Genomic DNA, 22,713 nt, shown 5'->3' with positions numbered 1-22,713 from the left:
TTCTTTCTTACTTACTGTTTACCAGGCCCATGAACAGACATCCTGAGAGGCTCGGACTCATGAATGTGAATTGAGCTCAATTTAAAATAACAGCATTCTGTAAGTATTCTTATCAACACAATGCAAACATGTTTTGGACAAAACCAGTGTGTGAAGAGTCTTTGCCAAGGCAGCCCATAATAGTATACAAACAGTGATTTGAACTCCACTTTTTAACATACAAACCTGTCACTCGCTATGCTATTCAAAAGCAAAATGGAAATATAACTATATTTAAGAGCCTGGCATTAATCCCTGCCTTTTCTTTTCTTTTTTTTTAAATAGCAACAAAAATGTGGTTTAATAAGTAGTTGGTGCATTATTGGTGGGACTTCCATCACATCTGTGGCAACTTTAAAGAAGGCAAAAAGGTTCTTTACTTTTAATGTAAGATAATGAAGAGATTTTATTGCAAGCATTTTGGAGCATTTCTATTGGTCCATTCATGATGAAATTTCACAGTGTAAAGAACTGATGGTGTGTTGGACAGCAATAATAAAAAAGACAAAACTTATACACACACTGACCAAGCAGGCACTTGTACAGTTTCGGGGTTCAGAGTTCAATCCCCGCCCCCCTCAGGTTCTATCAGTGCACTAGCCTGATGTTTGCAATTCTATGTAAAGTTCAATTTAGTGTCATTTTACGAGAAGAAAAGAGAACAATACAGTCATCCAAACAAGTTGTGTCAGATATTCTTTTATCATAGACTACCAGTACTAAGCATGGTGTTAACTTTATTAATGCTAACTTCAATACAATCTTAAGCCGTAATATTTGGAATTTTATCAACATCACCCAACCCTATGTTGCACTTCAAGAGAATTCTTATGTGCAGAGTGGGAAGCCAAAACTGTGATTCACTGTACAATAGCGAAATATCCTTTTTCATACTTGATATTTCACTGTAAAATATATGCGTTTTAGTGAAAACCTAATTCTGGCTAAAACCAAATCATGTTTTAGATGCCACTAATGCAGAATCCAGATCATTCCAAGCTGATGCACAATGATAAAATATTGACAGTAAATAGTCAGAATATCCTTTATTGAAGTACATAAAGTTAATTGCATCAAGTTTTTAAATAAACTCTTTAATGTACAGCTGGTATCTCATCAAAATCAACTTCAGTTCTAAACACCTTTATACAGATTGATATAAATGTTGAATAAACAGACATTTCAAGTATATAGTCCTACTATACCTTAGTTTCTCTTTCCGCATCTTTACAGTACATACAAATAGTATATACATTTCTCCCCCCAAAAAACTGAACTAATCTGCTTAAAAAACACATTTACACCCAGCTTCAGAACAGCTTGCTGTGCTGAGGACACTCAAAATAACAAACTGACACAAAAGCTGGATAATGAGACTATAATGGATAGCAAGATGCTGTGTAGTCACCTATCCTGGACCAGCTGCCTGGGTAGAAATTCACTGTTAAAATGGCTGATTCTGATTAGAGTGTCAACAAGTTCTGCAGAGAGCCAAACTAACAGTGAAAATTATAGATGCCTCCTATTTGAAAACTGAGTACTGCTTAAATGTGAGTCAACTGTCAGGGGCCCTTTACAACAAGTACAGCAGAGACTGATCCAAAACATAAGACTAGATCACTTTCTGCAAAGGTTATCCACTGGTACACTGTACCTTAATAACCAACAAAATTTAATCCCTGTTTAGGGGTTGGTCTGCTGGACCCAGATTAAGATGGGTCTTAAACATTAAGGGTCCGATTACCAGACATGGATTAAACCTAATCCAACATTTTCCCTCCAACAGAGAAGCTTCATTCACACTTCTGTGAAGTCCAGGACTAGATTTAATCCATGTCTAGGAAACCAACCCTAAAAGGTTTTTCAGTCGAGAATAATCAGGCCCCAAGACGTTGCCTCAAAGACATGTACCTGGTGTTTTTAGAAATTATCATTCATGTAATTAAGTTGTTTTATTATATTGTTGCAATAAATGAATACAGATACTTTAATATGTCTTTATCTGATGTCTTTTTTTTCCACTACTGAGTCTAATGTGGTCCAAATAAGAACTGAATGGATTTTTTTTCTTTTTGGAATTCATACATACAGTGGACAGGTGAAAAGAAATGTCTTTAAACGCATTCAAATAACACTAACTCAGTATTACTTAAAACCAGAAATATTATTTCATGAGTCTCTTTCTTGGACAAAGAGTTCTTCAGAGTGATCTTTCCAAATCCTCCTTTGTTATAGCACATTTTCTTTGTGCTATATTGTGAAATTAACTTTATTATAATGAGCATTTCTAACAGGGACGAAAGGGAACACCCTATGCTAATGTATAGTTACTCAGACTCTGCTAATTGCAAACAAGTGGACTCACTGTGTTCAACTGTACAGATGACGTCACTTCATCCTTCGTTGAAACTGTAACAGAACACACTTTTTGCCCACAGTCTGCAAGTCCCGAGAGCACAGCTCTTTCTTTGTCTTGTAACTGCTACTGCTCAGTGGAGACTACATGCCATGGACTGTCTCTCTTTAACAGTATGCAGCATGTTTTAGGTTCTGCATGTATGTGCTGTTGTGTCCAAAGGACCAGACAAGCACACACAGAGCCCTTACAAGTTCACCTTGCTTCTATGAGCATGCTTACACAGAGCACAGTGTGCTCATCTGTTGCACTTTTCCCAAGTCCGTAAGCAGCTGTCTGATTCGGCACTTGAGCTGAGGCAGTCTGGCCAGAGGATCCGGAGGCTCCAACTCTCCAGTGAAATCCAACCAGCTCTCCAACACTGAACCATGACAGGATCAGGAATGGAAACAAGTTAATTTGCCATAAGCTTTCAAGATTAAAAAATAAATATATATTTAAGTACTCGCTATCATGATTTAAAACAGCATTGTGCTGATCTGAAATATACACAGAAATGATGCAATAAAGAAGGACGAGAAAATTACAAACGGAATGATTGTGCTAGTGTTCACATGCATAAATGGTCAACATGGTCAAGTATAACACATGCATGCTATACTCCGTGTTGCTCATTCAAAGTATCTATGAAGTTAATTTTGTGCCAAAGTGGGGGAAGTAACACAAACCACAATAAAATCAAAATGTAAAAAATGTGTTGCAAATACAAGTAATGAGAATTAAATCACTTAAAGAGTAACTATACCCCACTATTTTCAGCTAACTCCACCCCTGGCTCAACTTTGAAAAATGCTCAAAAATGAGAGGGGCACGTTGGGTGGGGCACTGCAGTGACCTGTGGGTTTGGAGATGGGGCTACGAGGGAAACCGGGTGGGTTGGGCTGCTGTGTTTTTAGAGCTAGCGTACATTAGCTACCAGAAAATATGGAGAGTGACAGAATCAAACGGCACTTTCGCAACTGAGAGGTCTTATGAGGTTGACGATTTTTCTCTACTATGAGGGAAGGTGTTCCTGATCAGGCAGTGCGTCCTGAGCCACTGACTCAAGTGCCGAAGAGTTAACGTAGTGCCAGAAAATGATTAGCAGCGAGCGGCAGAGAACTCCAACGGTAGAACATTCTCTAGAACCGTAACAGCTAGCCTCTAATTATCTGTTCAGCAGGTCAATAGTCAACATAACCTGATTTCCGAGATGCACGGAATTAATAAATGAATAAAGTGGATTTCTTTGAACACTGTCTAAGTTTCATTCAGTTTCAAGGTCGCAGACTGCATCACCGGTCAGCCAGGGTTTGCTGCAGTGGCCCTAAATCCTTACAAGCTGTTCATGGCACTTACTAGTGTTACATCCGATTCAGTTACGCCTCAAATTCAAGTTTCCCTTTATAAGTCGAACCCTCTGTGTGCACACTCACTGAACAGAAATCAAAAGGCAAGCAACACTGGAACTACGGAAAGCGGGAAAAAAGCTTGAGAAAGGCTGTACAGATGAAAGGCTGCTTGGTTGCGACACAGTCGGTAACAATGGCCATTTAAAGTTAACCTTTCCTGAATTGCTTCGCTTTCCATATTTCCAGTGTTGCTCGCCATTGATTTCTTTTCAGTGAGTGCGCGCCCGAGGGTTAGACTTGTGAAGGGAAATGTGAATCGGATGCGACACTGGCAGCTTTATAGAGACTTGCAAGAATCCTCACTTACTCAGTCCAAAATCTTTCTTACAAACTAAGCTTAGATTAATTATTTAGTTATTATAGAGTTATTTACAGTTGGTACAGACATCTGGCATATCGCAGCCTTGTGAGGTGGTGCTGGGGGTATTTAGCTTGGCATGTGAGCGTGGTTATCTCCTCGCTCAAGGGTCCTATGCTTTCATATTTATGAGCGCAGCACGAGAGGGGCATCATCAGGCGGCAGTAACATTGTTTGACTGATTTGCATAAGGTGACTTCATCCACGCCTATAGCAGAGATGAACCAGAGGGGCACTGCAGAGGCGGAACTGACCAAGATAAAAATAATACTTTTACAGTTTGGAAAGAAGTTCACATTTTAAGCAAGGCTGGTATATTTTATTATTAACAGAGCAGTGCATTTCAGCTGTTAATGGAAAAAAAGGTCTTAAGGTGTAGTTACTCCTTGATATTTCAAAAGCTATTCAGTCCCTCTACTGGTCATTTTTGCAAATTGATTCTGAATATGGAATCTCTCCTTTGTTTCTTTAAGTCTTCTCTTGCACCTGAGTTATAACAATTTTTTACAGGTGAGTGTTTCTTAGAAGATGGCAATAACCTTAAATGTACACTGTTTTGGAGTGACCCTTAGCCTTGTCACGAATAATTCACCAACAGAAAACAATAAAAGCGAAATGCTAGTAAAACAAGCAGCATAAGAACTAAATATAGTTTGGAAAAAAAAATAAAAAATCAAGTTTACTTTAATTCTCATCATTTATATTTGCAACAATTTACTTTTTTTTTATATTTTGCTTGTGGAATAAGATTTTGATTAAAAAAAAATATACCCATAGGCACCCCAATGCTGGAGTAGTCTACATTAATTTAACATGCACTTAATGCATGTTGTTCAACAAATACCATAATTATTGAAAATATGATATATATTTAATTTTTACTTAAAAACTCACCGTCCAGCTCTTTCTCAATGAGATCCATCCGGCCAGCCAGCTGGTTCTGAACATCCTCTATGTGTGTGAGCAGGTTCATCTGCCACTGCAGACAGTTTCTAGCCTGCTCTACCTGTCCCGAGCTGCTCTCCCTCACACAGCCAGAAAGTGAAATAGCACTACTCACCTGCAGATACACGCAGATACACACAGACACACACACAATTAAAATCTGGTATCACACTTCGCATAATAATTAATATTAACTATAGTCAGCATGAGTTTTCAGAACAGAACAGTCTGCAATCACCAACTGATGAGGACACATAGAAAAATACAAACAATAAAACCAATACACTAATTTTAAATTATTTTTGCTAGGGAGCAACGTGTAATCATATTGTGGACAGATAATACATAAAGAAGGTTAAATGGTAACAGTAAACTGAGTTTACTTTAAACATAAATAACAATATGCACAAGCAATGTTACTTCAGTGCTATCAGTGCTGGAGTATAAATTGTTCTGCCAAATCTAAAATGTCAGTTTCAAACTGAAACCAAGCAGAAGTCAGTCACCTCCTCCTCCTTTGGTACAAACAAGAGTGTCTGAGAGGGAGTCTGGGACCCCTGCTCATGTGTGTGTTGGTGGCCTGTGCCAGAAGGCTTCTGGTAGCTGTGCTCGCTGGTGATGTAGGTGTCAGTGTTTGAGTTCTGATTGAAGTGCTCCTGAAACAGGATACAGTCTGGAACTCCACCCATAGGCTGGTCCTCGTCAGAGTTCACCCAGGAACGAGCCCACAAGTGCAAACTGGGATTGTGTTTGTTCCTTTGGAACGAGAAGAATTTTACAAATCCTGCCTGCATCTCAAGCAAATATGATTAAAAATATAAAAAGCAAAAGACAATAGTTTGAGAGCAGTAAAGCATGCAACAGCAAAACGACAAAACACAAATTACTAAATTTATTAGACATACACATGTACAATCAGAGCTGTTCTTTATCAGGTCTGTTTCTGTATCTCTTTCACACACGTTCAGTCAGAAATGCTCTTACTGTAAGATGTCCATCTTGAGCTGTAGACCATGAAGCACCTTTTTAACACTGTAAACATCAGCCAATAACTGATGGGTAGAGACAATCTTCTTGGCATTTTGATGCGAGTAGTTTTCCGTCAGGAAGGACAAGCCATACATATGACCCTTATATAGCCAGTCTTTATCATGACGATATTTGGCACTCCATCTCTGCCCTGGTGCATAAATAAAATATTTCACATATCGATTTTACTGGAATACCAAGTTATGCAGACCATTAATAGAATTTTTTGTCAGAATTTTTTTTTAAAGGTAAAATGTATTTTGGTTGAGCTGGAAACACTCAAATCAGTGATTAAACTGGAATTCTACTGATTTTGAAATAGCCTGAATAATTAAACTGTTAAGATGTGTCATTTAGAGTGGCTCGGTGTGAAATGTGCCATTCTGAAAAAACTTCCCAAGTCAGGACTAATGGTGATAGGAACCAGACACAAGTATTTAATGCCTCTAAAAGCTACTGTTTTAGGTAGTTATTACCTGAAGAACTTGCATGGTGCCTAACTCATTGCTAACAATAGTTCTGAGGTTAGATTTTGGCCTAATGAAATTTAATCCACTGATAAACGACAGGTACAGGCAGTGTGGTAAAAGGAAAAACTGTCCCCAAAGAAAACGTTTTTTTCTAGATTGACTATTTTACCAACATTACATAGAAAAGACAAGTGTAGGTTCACAGGTCATTCTGGATAGCAAATCAAAGTGTTATATTTGCATGGTACACATTGCAACCCCAGTTCCTATCACTATCATTGTAAAGAAATCCCAAGTCTGTACGTTTCTTGGCAACGCACCATTTTACATCAAGCCACCTTGAATGACTGTAGAACTCAACAACCAAATAATGCAAAATTACAAATTTTGAAAAAGCAGTGGAACCCCCCCTTTAAGTCTGACCACATGAATTGTGTGTTTGCTTGTTACCTGGTGGGTCTCGGCAGATGTAACATATATATTGTTCAGGGATGCTGTCCTCAAGCAGCCCCATACAAACACTGTGCTGCCAGCACATGCACTCTTCACACTGTAGGAAAGAAACACAATCACGGCAAGAGAATTATAATCACCCAAGCTCACCACATGCATGCAAATGCAGAACATTTAACTCTGGGTAAAAATCAAGAACATTAAGATGGTGGAATAGCTTAACAACAATAATTACAAAGCGTTATAGCGCTCAAACTACTAAGCTACAACTGCGAACTCCATCAGCTTTAAAACAGTTATCTCCACAATTACATTCAAGAACTTTCACTTGGAAAAGTCACAAATTTAGTGTTGACACCAGTTGTTCAAAATGGCCCAAACATAAAACTTCTTTCAGCTCCATCGGATCCTCAATTCTGGAGGTGTTCCCTCCTCTAGTGTTTGGCTGCAGGCCTAATTAAACATAGGCTCAAATATTTAGATGCATTTACAGACCATGCTTAGTTGAAGTAAGTTACATTAAAAACACTTGGCATAAAGGTGAAATTCCCAGACTGCTGGGCACCCCTATGGAATTAGATCTCCCTCTAGTGATGGGTTTTTTAATGACCAAACTTATGTAAACCTTCTACAGGGCCACCTGGCAACTCTTATTGTGATTAAACCTGACGTGAGCATTTAGTGACTTACGTGACCTTTGTATTTGGACGTGCATATGATATTGGATATGAAATGCAACAAGAAGTCAACAACAAAACTATCAGTTGTCATGTGTATGTACTTTCACATCAGATTACAGATCTTTTTATATAAGAACGTTATTAATTCTGGAGGAGTGGTTGTTGCTGTTTCATTAACTCCTGAAAAAGAGCCAACAACAGAAGTAGAGCTGTTCATATTTGTGCTATTTGCATTTTTACTGTAGGCTCTCTACATGCAAATCATCTCTTTTGTAAAACTCCCTTGTCCTTGCACATGATGTGATCATCAACTGCTCATATGTAGTCAAATCTTCTTGAACAGCACCACATTTCAGTAGAACATTAAGCCCAAACATACACCTAAGCCAGTGATCGCAAAGAATCAGCAACCAAATATTAAGAATGACAATTTCCTCTGTTGTGACATGGCTACGTGACATGGGGTCCATGTTAAAAAAGGCTTGTATCCCTTAATGGTTCACCCAACATAGATGAGTAAACATCCTCCAATTAAAGCTTTCTACATTTTCAGTCATTGGTTTCTCTTAAGTCCAGATGCAAGCCAAAAATACATAAATTAATTAATTAAAAAAATTTAAAATAAAAACACGAAAGGTTTATGTACATATCGATTGCGCTGAAACTTTGGTTTCTATGCCACTGTTTCACAATTAATGATGAGTAACTGATAACTGAGTTGCCTGAAAACATCCTCCTCTTTTGCATTATACAACATGGTAACTGAAAAGAAGGAACACTGAATTGAGAAAGCCTGTCATGTTCCTGGTTCTTTGAAGTGAATCAATCACTTCAGCCACAGCGTATTTGTTAGATGACTTCTCAGCACACAACGAACAGGTCACCTACCTGAATCATGAAGCCATTCTCTTCATCCATTTCACAGATACAGCGGACAATCTCATTAGTAGACTCAATCTCTTCATCCTGAAAGTCCTCCATGGTGAGAGAGTCCAGATCCTGGTTGTACTCATCTCCACTGAACAGCAGGGACTCTGTAGTTGAGTCCTCCAAGAAGTCTATGTCCGACAGGTCTGGAGAGACGTAGAGTAATTTAGAGATTTAATTATCACAGCTCAATAAAATGCATCCAAATATTTTCATGAATTTATTTCCAGGAGTAGTTTCCTTTCTAGAGTAGCTTAATACTCACTCTCCCCAGTGAGATCAACTGACAGTATGGCACGGGGGTACTGGAAGGCTGAGTGTTTAGAGAAGGAGTTAGAGGAAGAGCGATGAATAGGATAAGGTGATCTCTCCAAGTAGGACAAAGAAACCTCTTCCATGTCAGAGTAACCTGGTGGAGCACATCAGTGGCAAACATTACTGATCTGAGGGTTTTCTTACTGAGAGTTACAGAATGTAAAGCAGACATTCAGAGCTGATCGCTGACAGTCATTGACACTGACAAATTAGGACAAAATATTAGACATGAAGCAAATCAGTTTTTTATCTGTTTTAACTTGTTCACACCTGCGAATCATTTTCAGCTGAAACATACAATAAGTCACTGTTGTCAGAACAAACCTTGTATACCTCGTATCTCCAGAATGATAACTTTACAGGAAAATGAAAAAACCTACTTTACTTTTAATGTAAGGCAATGGAATCAGACGTCTTTCCAAGTCATTTGGGGCCATTTATTTCGGTCCAATCATCATGAAATCTATACACAAGTTAAAGGGCTACAGGCATTTTCAAATTATGTCAAAAAACTGAAAAACGACAAAATTGGAGACACGAGGATTTCTTCTGACAGCAGCGAAGTGCTTTTTAAAAATTGCCCCACTGAAGAAAAATATGTGCAATGCTCAAAATATTCACTTCTGGTGGCACTTTTTTCAAACAGTGAAAAGATGAAAAAGCTTACAACCTGCTTTTAGAAAGTAAAAATCTCTTACAGTGCTGCTTAGATTTCTTCTTTTTCTTCTTCTTTTTCTTCTGTTTAATTTTGAAAGGGTCTTTTTCTTTTCGGTCTCTGCGTTCTTTATCCCTCTTTTTTCCCTGACAAGAGAATGAAACGTTTTAGGAAGATATTTGGCAACAAAGTAAAGTATTTAAAATAAATAAACCAGAGCAGTCCACAATACAGAAGTTACCAATGAGCTGGCATTTATCTTCTATTTTGAATTTCCTCTCAGTCTTTATACACAGTCCTGAAAAAAAAAGATTTATGTATTTATTATAAAGTGCCACATAAAGTTATGCTTTGGCTAGTACTTATTATTAATAAATTAAGACAGCTAGACACAATAATGCAATGAAAAAATGTCAGTGACAGGAGTGAAATGTTCCCAAACAGTATGTTACTCCCTGAAAAGGGTTCTTTAGTAAAGGCAATGTTATATCTAGAACTGCGAATAGTCAAAATAAAAAAAATACATTTGAATGCATAATTGGTTCTTCTCTATGACAGAAACATAATGTATTTGGTTCTTTAAAGATCCTTGTGAAAATGGATCTAAAAAGTTCTACAAGTGATAAAACCCTTTTTTGGTACTACACAGAACATTTTCTGCTCCAAGTGTACTGCTATCCACTCACAACTAACTGCTTTCTAACCATCTTAGGTTGATGCCTTTGATTCATGTACCTGCATCCAGGTGCTTGTCCTTATCAATGACCTTCTTGAGGATCTTGTCATGGAAGTTCTCAAATGTCTTCTCTTTAGAAGGAGGAGGCAGTGAAACTTCAGTGCTATCTGAGCTCACAGAGGCAGATGATCGCTTCTTTTTACAGAACTTGGGTGGCTTTGGGCAGGAACCAGCACAGTCCAGCGATAGCATGTGGCCTTGTGGAGACAGAGCTATAAAGGAAGGCAGCACTGTCAAACCTATTGGAGAACTCAGCACAGCTGTGATGTCAACTGTTGTAAGCAGTGTCAAGTTTGTAAAAAAAAGTGAGAACAAAATATTCATTCCAAACAACAACAACCATTTAATGACTAAGACTGTAATGAATGAATAAAACTGGCTGAGAAAAACAAGACAGATGTCACTTATGTATACAAATGTCCAACAAATGTTGAACCAACATATAAAACGTAATCCCCAACTTTCACCCTGAACATACAGGAGGAAGTTGAGACTGTTCTGCGCCTCTTGTTGTCTGGTATCTCCACTAGGGTGCTGGTGGGTACAGAGGCAGATGTGGCCCTTGTGCGACCACCTCTCTCAGGTGAGCACACTTCACTCTCCAGCTCCTTATCGGTATTGTGGTAATACTTCAGATGGTAGTCCAGTAGCTTGGCTTTCCGGAAGGCTTTAGAACAGCCAGGAATTTGACACTTGAACTTATTGTGGTCCAGGTCAACCAAAGGTTCATTGGAAGATGTGGGGTCATCAGATCGTTTGGTATTTATAACTGGCAAAACAAACAGTGAGGTGGCACATAAAAAACTCCTCATATGAAAGATTATAAACTAGAGTCCAAAAAAGGCTAAAAACTTTAAATAATTTCTTCAAGAACAAGCTTTTTAAACCCTATACCTCAGCATGCCTGGTTAAGTTGAAACCATAACATTATCATAACTCTACTTTAATAACATGGCAGGTACATACTTGGCTCCCTGGTGTGTTTGTTGGCTTTAGGGGTCCTGGAGGCAGTTTTTAAACCAGCAGCTAGACAGAGGAAGACAGAGCAAGAGGTAAGACAAAGAACAAGAGCGGGAAAGAAAAATTAATTGCAGTAAAGTACAACTGCAAAGTGTTTATAACAATATGACTGAAATGAACAAGTCTAAAACTTATCCAAAATTCATTACTAATGTGATTAATCAAAACCATTAAACAAAACTGATCATAATTGAAATTATTGTTTTTATTCTTTGTTACCAACACAACCCTACCTGTTACAACAGGTGAAGATTTCTCTCCTACTGACGTATGATTTATTAGCAACATGTCAGTCATCTTTTCCTTCTCAGTAACTGGAGACTGAGCAGTTGCAGGGGCAGAAACTGAGGGGGTATGTACGGTGGGAGATGCTGTACTTGGCTTGTTTAAAGTTGATTCAGCAGTCACCATGCAGCTATCACCATCATCTAAAAAATGAACAGAAATCTTGATTAACTGAGGTATTTTAATTGATTTAAGTAATGGCCACTCTACAAACATTCTGAAAGGGAAATATTTTTAATCTGCATCCTTTATTGAAAAAAATCTGTGCTAGGGAACCACTGCTTGAATAAAATGAGGTTTGATTATTAAGACTGTTGACTGTAAGACTAAGTTCAGTTGGCCAATCACTATGAATATCGAGGACTTAAATTAGCTGACAAAGGTGTCATATTTGCAAATTTATTTGTCAAGGAGTATTATACTATGTTTTTATATATATTATACTATATGTTCTTCTTTCTATTCTTTCTGAAAATATGCAGGAAAAATCTTTGCACACATATTCAGTTTTAAGTGTCAAATTCAGTGCTGTTTTAGACAGCAGAAGCACATTTAGTATCTGCTCTGATGGCTAATGCGCTAAATATTTTGAGCAACATGTAGCTGACAATACCAGACAACAACAGCAAGTCAGCCAAAGGCCACCTTGAGGGATTTAGCAGAATTCACATTAATTCCACATCAATGCAAGAAAGAACAGCAAACTGTCAACAGCACTAGAATCATTGGAGCATTACTGCTGTTAATATTTAAAAACTCAAACTAAGTATAACAGAAACCAAATTTAAGAACGTGGCTGCAAAGTGTGCATAAGACAGCCATTACTCACTTCACAGTCCAAACAGAATGACAAATCATTTTTCATACAGAAATATGGCTTATAATGAAAGAGCTTGAATGATCTTATGGCACATTAACACTTTGCTACTTACTAATACAATTCAAGTAGATCAACATGTCATAAAAAGTACTGAGCTACACAGTACTTTCTTTCAGGTTAACTGAATAGATGTGATGTCGCATTTCAACTTGTGTCATCAACCCGCGTGAATATTTATGACTAGCTCTCTGATTCACATGAATGCTCATTTTATTAAGAGATCTAAAGTTTTCACTCAAATAACATTTAACACTAGTGCAGGAACAACCTAGCAGAACCCACATTACATTCAGATCTTCAGAGGCAAACTGAACACAAAAGTTAAGCACAAATCGAGTCGGAACAAATCGGGTCGGAACTTTAGTACTGTTTTTGTTTGCTGCGTTTCTGGTTCTCCTACCTGCTCTCTGAGTGTTGTCTGTCGGGGGTGGGTTGTGGGTGGAATCCCGGTTAAGTGGTGAAGGGGGGAAGGTTGGGTCAACGGTTGTTGCTAGGCGTTGAGATCTTCTCCGTCTCTGAGGAGAGCTTGGAGTGGCTACATTCACATACACAGAGAGATGCACACAAACAATTATTTGCAATGAACAACCACACACTTTCATGTCGGATATAACAGCATGACACTTCAGCAGCAGAATGTCCTTGCCCTGGGCACACAAGGCATGTCACGGTATGCATATTAATATTCTTTTTGGCTTGTCCGTTTTAATACATCGGCCAGACAATATGTTCATTTTATGCTACATAAAATATGTATGATAGACATACCACCATAAACTGAGAGTTACTAAATCCTTTTGAATATCAGGTAGGGGTGCAGGGAAAAAATCTATTCTTAGATGCATTGCGATACGGACGTGGATGTTACTGAATCGATTCACAAACGTCAAAAATCGATTTTCTAAATATTCAATTTAGAACGTAATGTTGACGGAACGCAAAGGGCGGAACTTGGAAGTGAGTAAGCGCAGCGCCCGGACAGTCTGTGGCGGCACATAACAAAAACACTACTGGATAAGTGAGAAATCCAACCGGCTCCCTCTGCATTAAGCCAGGTTAGGTCAGGAGTCACAACACAAATGTTAAGAGCAGCCATTTTGTCCTGTCAACAAAAATCAAACCACCTTGGGAGCCACAACATTTATGTCCAGTATGTGTCAGTGTGTTAATGTCCTAGTATAGACTAAACAATATAAACGAAAACGCAGATCTATAATGTGCTGCGTGGTCAGCCATCACCACTGGATCTTATTTCACCGTAACAGCGCATTTTATCGCAGATGAGTGGCAGCAGCGTCTCCAAACAAAAGCAGTGAATGAGAGCCTTCCAGTTCACTTGCCACATCACTTCCATTTGTTTTATTAATAAAAGATATCGGACATAAATGCATTATGGATCATTACAAATACTTTGCTTTAAAAGTACCAAGTCCTCAGACAGTAAGAAAATAGAAATCATGTATAGAAAAAGAAGACGCATCGAGATGCATCGATAATCGTTTTATAATCACATCGCAGCCCTCTGAATCATAATCTAATCGAATCGTGAGGTGCCTAAAGATTCCCATCCCTAATAGCAGGGAACATGCACAGTCAGTACTACCTTCAAAAGAATGAGTCTGTCAATGTTACTAAATGGTTTGGACTTACTATCTGACACCAAAAGAGCATGTTTCATTAAGTATTTAAGCACCTGATTTTACCATCTCCATTGCTACTTCCACAAAGTATCTAATCTAGTGGTCACCAACCCTGTCCTGGAGATCTACCCATCTTATCTAGTTCCAACCACAGCCTGCCACACCTGATCTAGCCAATGAACTTCAGAAGTTTTTGATAGCTGGGTTTGATACATTATTAGTGTTAGGTAAGAGGGGCAGTAATTTAGAAGCAGGTTGGAAGTAAACTCTGCAGAAAAGTAAACCCCCAGAAAAGGGTTGGTGACCACTGATCTGAACCTATTCATTTTTGCAGTTAAATCGGTCATAAACCATGGCCCAGTTATGTATTAAACAAACAGGAAAAAAGCCACAGAATGAGATGTACAATAGTTCACATAGTGGATGTGGATAGCAATAGATATAGTCTTACCCATCTAAGCAAACTGTTTATAGTTTTTCTGGGCAGTAAGTGTGTTCCTGCTTGTAAAAACACTACATAACTTTGGAACACATACTAATAATCATAAATCCAGAACTTAAATCCAGAAAATAAATCCAGGACTTATTGTTGGTACAAGCTGCTAAGAACAGAGATTTGGTTACAGATTTCCTCCTGATTCTATGCTCAAGCTATCCCTGTACTCTGATGTTTTTGTGTAGTCATGCTACATTCATTGAGACTAAATTAGGAATGTCATAAACTTTTGTCTACAGCAGAAACATCTAATGTGATGTTTCTTTGACTGACATCCATTTCCTACATTTGATGTCAGCAGCTTATGAGCTAATGAGTAACACTTTCTTCTGTTGTTCTTACAAGAAAATGAATGTTTTAAATATTATCTAAATCTATCATATTAATAAAAGTAATAAATGCTGAGCCATGTTTTTAAAGTTCAAGATGGTATAGCAATAACGTCAATAAACAAAAGAAATCCCACCTGTTTGCGTATCTGGGAGGGTGTGAACAGAGCTGGGTGAGGGGTTGGGCTCTGCTGCTGTACTTGTGCTGCTGATGGTGGACTCTCCAGAATCATGTTTCAGTCTCCTGGACCGAGATGTACCTGGGGAGGTGCTGGAGAGAGGCACCGGGTGCCTTTGGGCAACAACAGACAGCGCTGCCTCCTCCCCTGGGCTGGTACTGGCTGGAGGACCTCTCTGTGAGGAAATCTGTGACATGATTAAAGAAAATAAACCAAATTATCCAAAGACTAGCTGAAATGCAGCTCTGTCACTGCTGAAAACAATGGAATGAATTAGAAAAGAAAATTGAAACTTCCTATAAAGGCCAAGTCACACCTGTTGTGAAGATATTGGAAGGTCTTCTTTGCTGTCACTCTCATTTTTGGAGCATCCTAGACCATGGAAAAAAGTAAAAAGCATACATAAAAAATATCAACATTTTTGACACATCAGACACACTTGAACCATCACTTAGCTGGTAAATATAAAGGTAATATATTGTGAGTAAAATTTGTTTTAACAAGCTCAAGTTTACCTGCCACTTTGTTGAGGCGAGCTCTTTTCACATTACAGAAACTGCCTTGTCTGCTTCTTCTTCTTTTTGTTTTAGCCATCTCAAGCTCTTCAGGGGAAGGCTTACAGTCTTCTTCATCAGAAGAGGCTTAATAGGGCAAGGGGACAGACACATGATTAGAGCAAAGATCTTATGATGGCATAATCCCCTACAGTTGAAAGAAGTTGGCCATTTCTTGCAGATACTACCCCCCCTAAATAAATGATACCATTTATCATTATATAAAAACTCATACCACCAGCTAAAGGTAACATTAGCCTTAACCATCTGCCAATGTCTATCAGACTGCATCTTTCCATCTCCATTTACACATATGTAAATAAAGCTGCAAAAACATATTGTAAAGGGCTACATGTTTGATGGTGGCACTACACAAAGATGTACACAATGAGAAAACTGTGATTTAACCATGAAACTCTGTTAGTACCGAGTCTGTCAGAATCTGCGTCGTTATCCTCCTCATCTTCAAGCTCATCAAACCTGAGCTCTGTTCTGTCCTCTCTGTCTTTGTTGCTGTTGGCACTAGTGCGAGGCCTACACCCTCCTTTACTCTTGGCAGCAGCTGAGGCTGCCTTCACAAGGGCAATCCAATCCTGCTTCAACACACAGTACAGGTCACTGACCATGGCTAAAATGAACAACAGATACTGCAAAAAAAGACCTACCTAGGTTTACATAAGCCTTAAACATATGCAAAATACAAATCCAATTCCAATAAAACTGAGACAGTAAGTAAAAATGCAATTAGAAACAAAAAGCAGTGCTTTGTAAAAAACTTTAACGTAAACTTGATAAGCTTTTATAGGTATTTAACTAACAACAGCACAAAGAAAAGACATTTAATATTTTATCAACTTTGATAAACTATGATTTCTGTAAATGTATACTAATTCCAAATTTGATGCCTCAAACACATTCAAACACATTAGGACAGGGGCACTGTAAGACTGGCAAGCTCATGGAATAATCAAACACCGGTCTTGGAACTTTCCACAGGTGAACAGGTAACAGGTGATACTATTATGATTAGGTATAAAAAGAACATTCAGGACAGGCTCAGACGTTTACAAGCAAGGATGGGTTCAAGTTCACCATTTTGCAAAAAACATTGTGAGCAAATAATCTAACAGTTTAAGAACAATGCTTCTCAATGCATGATTGCAAGGAATTTAGGGATTTCATAATCTGCAGTCTATATCATTTATTATATTATTATAATTATCATTATTTAAAGATTCAGAGAATCTGGAGAAATTCAGTCCCTCCGATAACACTGCATTGAAAACTGACATGCTTCTGAAATATGGTTATATATACACATCTACAAATTCAAGTGAAGACTCTTTTACACAAAGCTGAAGCCATATATCAATTTGAAACACCACCAACGTCTATGGGCTAAAGCTCATCTGAGATGGATTGACACAAAGTGGAAATGTGTGCTGTGGTCTGAAGTCAACTTTTCAATTTGTTTTGGGAAATAATGGACCAAGGGAAAGGACCACCCAATTTTAACCAACGCAAAGTTCAGAAGTCAGCATCTGTCATGGTATGGGAGGTGTCAGTGCCAATGGCATGGGTAACTTGCACATCTTTGAAGGTACCATGAATGCTGAGCAGTATATTTGCATTTTGCCATACTGCCATCTAAAGTATGTCTTTTTCAGGAATGCCACTGCTTGTTTCAGCAAGACAATGCAATCTGCAAGTGTTATGACAGCATGGCATTGTGGACTGCTGAGCAGCTGAAGAGTTATATCAAACAAGTATGAGAAAAAAAAATCCATTTCCACAAGTAGAACAGTTTGTATCCTCAGCTCATAAATGATCACTGAACGTTGTTAAAAGAAGTTGGTGATGTAACACAGTGGTAAAAATGCCCCTGTCCCAACTTTTTTGGAAAATACTGCATTGGATTGTGTTTTAAATATTATTACACATGCACTGTGGAGGAGATAAACTCTCCCTCCAAAATATTGTGCTGAAAGCACAATTCACATTTCAAAACAAATAACTAAAGATGGATAAACAACAAAACACAGCTTAAAAGGTGAGCAAGCATTCATACGTTTTTTAATTCATTCATAGTTTAAGCGTTTCTGTGCCACAGATCCAAGGAACATTCTTAGGCCATTTACATACCCAATTTGTTTTCTAAAGTCCGAACCACAGTTTTAGTTTCAATTGGTTCGGATGGTTCACAATGCACTGACTGAAGTGCACCAAATTACACAGGCAGATGTTTGATGACTGGTCAGAATTTTGGCTAGGATACAAGCAGTCTGTTATTTTTTACTTTGTTTTCACATTTAAAAAATGAGCATTTGTAAATTTCACTACCTTATCACTGTATCAAATTCAGATCTATCCCTCACCCATACTCATGATGTAAATGTATTACCCTACTCCTATTTTGTATTTTAATATACACATGTATATTTAATATATATTTGAACCACAATCAAAGTGATAAAAAAAAACCTTACTCTTTGCATCTTTATGACTGGATGGTGTGTTAATTTGAATTTAAAAAATGTGTGTCTATGAAAAGTCCACCAAACAAAGTAGGTGTGAAAGTGGCCTTATATTATAAATTCCTTATATTTAAGGAAAATGCAGTAGGACTGAGCAGGACGCAGCATCCCTCGGCTGTCTGGCTGTCTGTAGTAAAGAAGTCTAGAAATTCTATGCTGCTCTGATGGGTATCCTGAGCTATCATATAATTCAATAACAATCTGACGTATACCTTCTGAAAAAGGAGAAGTGAGAAACAATATACAGGCTTTAAGTTTAGACCAAGAATGTTAACAATAAGATTACACATATTTACAAAGTGCATTTTAGCCACATATTGTTGATGCTACACACTGCCCTGCACGTAGTACATAATAAAAGAAGCTCTGTCAAATCATTCAGTAGGGCCATAAGCTTTAAAAGATGTATTTGTCAACTTACTTGTCCTTTGGCGTCCTCTGGCATAGATTTGATATGAATTCTTTTCACACAGCGAACAACCCCATCATAAAACTGAACTGTGTAGGTTCCTGTGAATCAAAAGATTTTCTTGTTAAAAACACCATCACTACCTGTGCCCTATTAGACATGTGTGTTAATATTTCATTGACAAGGTTTATAAGACACAAGAAACGTCACTTGCCCTCTTTGTTGACACTTTCAATCTTGGCAGGGTAGTAACGACAATCAGTCCATCGGGCAAGAACTTCCTCACCATTCTTCAATTCCTATAATTCAAGCAGACATACAAGATCACTTAGGCGAAATGTTTTTCCTCTCACTAAAGAGAAATACTTTCACTGCATTTCTTTCACTTATTATTAACAAACATTCATAAAGAACTACATAGAATACACTTTTCCATAAAATGAGAAATATTCATTTTCAAAAATGCAGAATCTATCACGAAAGTAAAGCCCAAAAAGAGAGCAAAAAGTTCTGATTATATAACATCATTCTATCAGTACCCTATTCTATTACAGTTCAGACTCACATAACCTAATTTTATACTGTAAGAGTTATAGTGACTTTCATGAACTTTTCACACTACTCTTTTGGCATTCAACATTTCAAAGCACGATGCGGCACACTGAACAAAGAAATATCTAATGGAACAATGGAAATGTAAACCCACAGACTCAATCATTTACTTCTACAAATACAAGCTGGAGCAGGCTTTATAGGTTATGGTCTTCAGAAATGGATGACAGCTTATATAAACCTAAAGGCTTCTGCAGTAGTTGATGGAGGAAAAAACCCAAACAATGATGAGACAAGCAGTTAATAGAGAGCCAGATCAGGGGAGATCGGCGGCTGATGTATGTACTTGTCTCTGCTGTGGCAAGTCTGTTAGGTCCTCTGTGCTCTCTGTACATCCAGGAAGCTCACGCAGGCGAGATGCTCTCATCTCGCCGAGTCTCTCCTGGTAGAAATGTTTGCAAGAAAACAATATTTTAATTAACAATCTCATTAACAACTTGTTAATGAGATTAATGAACAAATCTTCTCATCTACATAATGTAGAACAGTCTTTGTGAGGCATGTAACCAAGCTTATCCTAGATGAGAGAACGTGGAAACGTCCTCTGCATTTCATATCGTCCAAAGTCTGTCCTATACATTTCAGTCTACACAAAAACTAAGCTCAAAAATAGAACTAACTTGGCACAAGGTATTTATGTACTCCTGTATGAAAAGAGTATCTATATGAAAAGAATTAAAAGTATTAAGACATACAGACACGTCTTCCTCTTCTTTGAGTCCCTCTTTACGGAGTGCTGGTCTCTCTAGAGGACGTAGTCTACTGCTATCCCACAAAATCCACTCATCATATCGATGGCTCCAGCGGTCAAAATGGACAAGCATCTTCCCTTCATCGTAATCAATCTTCTCAATACGTGAAGGATACCTATGTTGAATTTTGAACAATAACATGGAATATTGAATAAAAACATGGAAAAACCTGATATATAAGAAATGCCTTAAAAACATGTGCTGTAAAAGTGGGGACGAGGGGAGAAAAAATACCATTTTTGAAGATAGTCCTGAGCTTCCACTCTGGCTCCAACCTCAAAAGTGATCCCAGGTCGATTAGGGGGTTTCTTGCTCATCTTCAAGAAGATATGTTAAGGTCTTTCTCAAGACACAAAACTTCCCTTAGCCTGTGGATTATTAAATGAATTAATATTTAAGCAAACGGGCAAAAATAAAGTTGTTCTGAGGACACAGAGCTGAGCTCGGCATAACATACAGACACTTTTCCTCGAATAAAGCAAAAGGTTTTAGTTTTTGACTAAAAGAATATTTTAGCAAGCACGACCAGCCAGGCAGTATACAACTGCAGGGTCTATGAATTTGTACCATTTTGTAGAAAACTACCAAAAAGACGTCCAAGCAACGATTTAACAACTAGCTAGTAAACCTGAATACTGACCTGCCTGTACTGAGTAACGTTAACTGAGTAAACGAAAAACATTTTACTTTGCAACAAGTTTCGACACTAAGACACTAATTTGTATACCACGTCAGCTAGCTATGAGGCTGGCTCCACACAACATGCATTACAAGCATTATTTTAATCGAATAACTGCTTCTAACTTATATTTTTAGCCACTTGCATGAAAACTTCGCTAGCTACTGAGCTAGATAAAATGGCTAGCCTATAGGCTCGTAGCTGGCTAACGTTTCTTCTACTGCACCACTAACAGAGACAACTGCCTTTTAGTTCACTTACAGTGACTGCATCGACCTCAACACATTTCACCTCTCAGCAAGATTTTGAATGTGTCTTTGTGTGGTCCTCCTAATCAACTAAAGCGAATAAAAGCGTTTGACCTAGTTTTGGTCAGCTTCAGCTAGCTAGCCAGCCATATTTTCATTGAACTTGCCTTGCCAGCTAGCCAAGCTAACACTAGCTAGCGAGTTAAGTCACTTTTTACAGCCTCGAGTCCAAACTGCGGGTATTTGAGTATCAGTTATTGGCAAAGACTTGACTCTGGATAGCAAGCTTTGCACACCCGAACCACTAAAAGGCAATAAACCTCACGCTGAAAGCGTAAAGGTGGTACACGGGCTAGCTAGCCAGTTACACTATGAACGCTAGTCGCCCAAAACTGTACCAGCTGATTTGACCACTGCTGCTGTTTTTCTAGCCAGTCGTTGACGAGGGGAATTAAAGTAATGTGGCAAAAAATATGACAGGCTGTATTTCATTAAAGGTTAGCAATAACATTCTGACGTGCGAAAGAATATATATATTGTTCAAACAAAACGCATTGTGATTTACCTTTGCCAATTCATTGAGAGCTTTAGCTATTTAGTTCCTAATGTGCTTTCTGCTCATTCTTCAGTTCAGAGACATTTTAACAGGAGCGACCGCAGAGTCCGCGTCACACGCACAGGTCACGTGAGCAGGCACGTACGCTGACGCTGGGCAACCAGTAGCTGATATCAGAGCCGGGCCTCTGGTTGGTATTTCAGAAAACGAGTTAGTCGTGCTGGGTTTAATTTATACCAAATATTTATTACCGAAACCCATAAGTATTACCAGTATTAATTGAAAATCAAAAATTGAAAATAAAAATCAATTATTCAAAGAGTAAAAGTTAAAACAGGCGGCTTCGACTGCACGGGCTGTTTGTTGTTTTAATTAAAATACTTAAAACATATACAACTGTGGGCTATTTGTACTTAAGCAGGGTAAATGTGGCCGTAAATGAGAAGCAGCTCATAATTTTCTAATAACTGGTTGCTCACAGGACATTTAATTATTTTTTTGCAAAAATAAATACACTGTTGAACACTAACAGATTATCTATTACTATTTTGCAATCAGGTCACAATAATTAACTTAGTATACATTTAAAATGTTAAAATGTGCAAACTGACCAGTTATTTTTCTTATAGCCCCAAATTGCAGGTGGTATGGCACCATCTGCACCTTCAGTTCCAGCATTATGAAGTAGGAGCCCTCCTTCCTTGTTTTTTTTTTTTTTTTCAGTTTTTTTCAGTTCAGTTGGTCTTCTCCAAGGAAGGGCAGCTGAACAACTGCAGGAAAAAGTTGCCCATTTTGCTTTATATATGAATTTTAAAGGGGAACAAAATTTTCTAAAATTCTGCATCATTCAGTTGTTAGGTGTAACCTCATTCAGAACGGTTTGATGTGAAATGGTTTATTTTAGATAAACTTACCTTAGATTTCTTTACAGTGGTGGTGATAGGAACCAGGGGTGTGATGTCTACGTTGCCATTCAGCCATTTTATTTTACTGTCCACTTCTGAGTATTTAGATGTAATGTTGATGATGGTGAAGTAGTGGTAAATCTGAAAAAAAAGGTTTCTTTGGGGACTATTTTGGCTTACAATTTCCTGCCATGAATTTATTTTAGAATTTGAATTTAATG

The 22,713-nt window shown here is 38.0% G+C and overlaps 1 protein-coding gene across 4 annotated transcripts; it reads right to left on the bottom strand.

The window, feature by feature from the left end:
- Nucleotides 1-1,068: 1,068 nt before the first annotated feature.
- phf20l1 (PHD finger protein 20 like 1) lies at nucleotides 1,069-21,722 on the bottom strand. Of its 4 annotated transcripts, none has more exons than XM_036583654.1 (24): nucleotides 21,597-21,722; nucleotides 20,339-20,472; nucleotides 20,048-20,219; nucleotides 19,639-19,734; nucleotides 18,955-19,039; nucleotides 18,753-18,841; nucleotides 16,225-16,393; nucleotides 15,759-15,884; nucleotides 15,560-15,615; nucleotides 15,202-15,430; nucleotides 13,000-13,134; nucleotides 11,668-11,862; nucleotides 11,381-11,440; nucleotides 10,893-11,183; nucleotides 10,414-10,626; nucleotides 9,920-9,976; nucleotides 9,722-9,823; nucleotides 8,974-9,117; nucleotides 8,670-8,854; nucleotides 7,099-7,198; nucleotides 6,134-6,329; nucleotides 5,656-5,905; nucleotides 5,099-5,264; nucleotides 1,069-2,816 (listed from the first exon to the last, which is right to left on the bottom strand). In XM_036583654.1, the coding sequence occupies exons 2-24, from the start codon at nucleotides 20,419-20,421 to the stop codon at nucleotides 2,674-2,676; spliced, it is 3,342 nt and encodes a 1,113-aa protein (XP_036439547.1). In that variant the 5' UTR covers nucleotides 20,422-20,472; nucleotides 21,597-21,722; the 3' UTR covers nucleotides 1,069-2,673. The 4 variants fall into 4 exon arrangements, with proteins under 4 accessions (XP_036439547.1, XP_036439555.1, XP_036439560.1 ...); XM_036583662.1 differs by having other exon boundaries at nucleotides 16,225-16,390; XM_036583667.1 differs by lacking the exon at nucleotides 19,639-19,734.
- Between the last annotated feature and the right edge of the window lie 991 nt (nucleotides 21,723-22,713).

Source organism: Colossoma macropomum, unplaced genomic scaffold (assembly GCF_904425465.1).
Source record: "Colossoma macropomum unplaced genomic scaffold, Colossoma_macropomum, whole genome shotgun sequence".
NCBI classification, from domain to species: Eukaryota; Metazoa; Chordata; class Actinopteri; order Characiformes; family Serrasalmidae; genus Colossoma; species Colossoma macropomum.
The sequence above is the reverse complement of the archived record's forward strand: the minus strand, read 5'-3'. Positions and strand labels throughout refer to the sequence as shown.